Raw genomic sequence first — 3,284 nt, 5'->3', positions numbered from 1 at the left:
TCTCAATAACCCTTCTCCTCTTTTTCATCTTTTCCAGGTTCATCAGGACAAATCATCCTGACTCAGTCTCCTGGATCTCAGTCTGTTGTTCCAGGACAGGCTGTCTCTCTCAAATGTAAAACCAGTACAGGTGTTTATACCAACCTCCACTGGTACCTTCAGAAACCTGGAGAAGCTCCTAAACTCCTGATTTATTATGCTACAACTCGTCAGTCTGGAGTTCCAGATCGTTTTAGTGGAAGTGGATCTGGGACTGACTTCACTCTGACCATCAGTGGAGTTCAGGCTGAAGATTCAGGAGTTTATTACTGTCAGCAGGGTGCTAACTCGTTCACACAGTGATACAACGTCGTACAAAAACCTCCGTCAGCTAGAGAGGAACTGATCTGACTCAACAGCTGCACTGAAACTAAAAATTTAAAACTTCATGAGACCTGTTCACACTTTTACAGCAAAGTGTCTTCAGGAACAAAATGGTTTAATAAGGTGGTAATTTACAAGTAATTCTGGAGAAAATGTTTGATCTTAAATTGATTTGTTAAAGCTACCTGTTTTCATAAAATTAACAGCAGAGACTTGAAACTGAAGGAGTTTAATTAGTTATATGAAAACATACTGAGTCACAATCAAGAAATGCATAAAAAATGCAACTAAAGCATGTTTTAAACAGTCCTCTTTAAGCCAAAACATTTGACATTATTCATTAAGCAGAGAAATACACTTTGTCCACTTTATTAGGTACACCTCTACCGTTCATTATATTTTTTAAAAAGTGACATAACGTCCACTTTTGTGATGCCTTTAATGTTCATGTTTTGTTGACACTCAGAGCTGCTAATTCAATTACATTAGTTTTAGCATTGAGGTGATGGTTTGAGTTAGTGGTGGTGTTTCACTCATTATATTCAGGTGTTTCTAACATTCTGACATCCTCCTGTATGTAAATAGATGGACAAATAGTTATAAAAAAAAACTCAGTAGAAATAAACAAATGATTGATAGAAATTATTTAAATTACACATTTCTGACAATGTCAACAAAGACTATGAGATTTGTAAAGATAGATGTTATTGAATGGCTTACAAAACTGCAATAGATTGTAAGCAGTTACTGTGTATCACTGTCTATAATTCCACCTAAAAGTCAACTTCCCAGAAGTGGAAAGCTACATGGCCACATTCTCACAAGTAAAGCTGCAGAGTTTTAGTGAGAATCTTAAACAACAGACACAACTGGTTTATGATATCAGCTAATCCTTAGTATTTATTACTAAATTTCTGTGCCACTGCCTTTATTTTGAAAGAGTGCACCAGAAGTGTTCCAGCGAACAAATACATTTTATGGTTGAAACAAAAAAATGTGATTCAATAACACTTTGATTCTTTCCCTTAATTTTCATTTGTCTTTGTGGTTGAGTTCTTCAGCAGAAGCTGTATGTAAATATTTCAATATTTCATATTTCTATGCTGATGATAAACTACTTTTTATTTCAGCTGTATAATATTTAGTACTAGATTTATATGAAGAAAAATGCATATCTTTTGGAAACACCTAAACGTTTAAAATTTTAGAGTCTATAGTGAGGAGTTTTGTTTGAGTTTATTAACTCATTATACAGCATTTATGGCTCTACATTATGTCGTCTTACTAATACCTTTGTAAAATCATAATGGAGATTCTTGTTAACATTTTTGCTGGACGTAAAACAGTCACTGACACCATTAAGAGAACATTTATTAAGACACTTTGATTATAATAAAGAGTAAAACAGCTGATTAGATGAAAAGGTCTTTATTATCTGGAAACACTGAAATAATATTGAAACAGTGCAACAAGCTAGTAAATCTTGCTGTTGAAAGATGTCAAAGAAAAGAGAGAGACAGTTGCAGAGTGCAGAGTGAGAGCAGGAGCAGAGGAAAACCAGTAGCAGAGTCCCAGTGAGTCAGGTCAGGACTGGGAACACTGGTCTCTCCTCAGTGTCTCTGAGAGCAGAGTCTGGGAGCCCTGGGTGGCCTCACAGGTCACAGAGCCCACCTTCCTCCACTGGTCTGCAGAGAGCCTCAGGGTGCTGCTCCAGCTGTAGTGGCCGTCCTTCTGCAGCACCCCGGGGCTCCTGCTCTCCTCCCAGCTGCTGCTGCTGCTGCTGCTGCTGCTGCTGCTGCTGCTGCTGCTGCTGCTGCCGTCCACCTTCCAGGCCAGACTCCAGTCTGAGGGGAAGCCCTTGTTGGCCAGGCACATGAGCGTGGCCTTCCCCTGCTGCAGCTCCTCGCTGGAGGGGGGCAGCACCGTCAGGGTGGGACGGGCATCACCTAGGAGAAGAACCAATCGGCTTAGAGGACGGGATTTGGAAACATTTTTATCTTCATTCACACTATTCAAAATAATTTTAACTCAACTTCTAAACAGTTTAAAATGCAGAATTAAAGGCTGAATGATTTTTAATGTACGAGTGTTGTTCTTTAATCTTTGCTGCAGTTCAAGCTGTTCACATTTCACAAATTAAATGGAACGTTTAAAGAGAAGTTCAGTAAAGCTGCTTTGAGTTCAGCTTCATGGTTAAACAGGAGAAACGAACAATAAGATTGAGTCTTTAAAGTGATTTAGATCAGTCCAGAGGAAATTTATATCTACTACAAATGTTCAGACACAGAAATTAAAACCTTTGCTGATGATACGATATTTAATATTTGTGCAGAAACTTACTTCCAAACTCCAGTCTGGTTCCTCTACCGAACGTGTACCACAGTGATACAAACTGATTGAGTCGTCGTACAAAAACCTCTCACTGTAGAGAGACACGGCTCTCTGACTTTGAACACAACAAACTCAACAAAAACACTTGCTGTTTTTAAAAGAATGAACTATTTCATGTTATATTTATCAAACAGTGACACAGTTGTTCAGAATGAATCCCATTTTTACGTATATATTGTTCCATTGGTGTGAAAGTCAAATTGATCCCTCTAGAATGAAATGAAAGCAGACAGAAGATGTTGTAAAAGAAAATCTTTCTGCAGTCATCAAAGCAAATGTCCATAAAAATGATCACTGACACATTCCTAATCAATCCTCTGGTAAACGTATTGATCCGCTGAGAAGCAGCATCATCAGAGTAATCCAAGTCCCTGTTGGAGTCAGTCAGAGCATTTCCATAGAGAGCCACTTTGCATCAGCAGCACCATGCTCCAGTGCTCTGGGAGACTTTATAGTCCTGAGAGTTGAACACTGGATGACTGACAGCTGTCCTTCATGACAACAGAAGCCACAGAAATCCTCCTCATCAA

General features: G+C 38.7%; 1 gene segment (V, D, J or C); it reads right to left on the bottom strand.

The window, feature by feature from the left end:
- Positions 1 to 1,778: 1,778 nt before the first annotated feature.
- LOC123965999 lies at positions 1,779 to 2,755 on the bottom strand (the record flags this gene model as incomplete). The annotated part of the segment is given in 2 exon segments: positions 1,779 to 2,309; positions 2,704 to 2,755. Coding segments are annotated over 2 exon segments (414 nt in total), but the record flags the coding sequence as incomplete, so codon positions are not given.
- Between the last annotated feature and the right edge of the window lie 529 nt (positions 2,756 to 3,284).

Source organism: Micropterus dolomieu, unplaced genomic scaffold, assembly GCF_021292245.1.
Source record: "Micropterus dolomieu isolate WLL.071019.BEF.003 ecotype Adirondacks unplaced genomic scaffold, ASM2129224v1 contig_12200, whole genome shotgun sequence".
Classification (NCBI taxonomy): Eukaryota; Metazoa; Chordata; class Actinopteri; order Centrarchiformes; family Centrarchidae; genus Micropterus; species Micropterus dolomieu.
The sequence above is the reverse complement of the archived record's forward strand: the minus strand, read 5'-3'. Positions and strand labels throughout refer to the sequence as shown.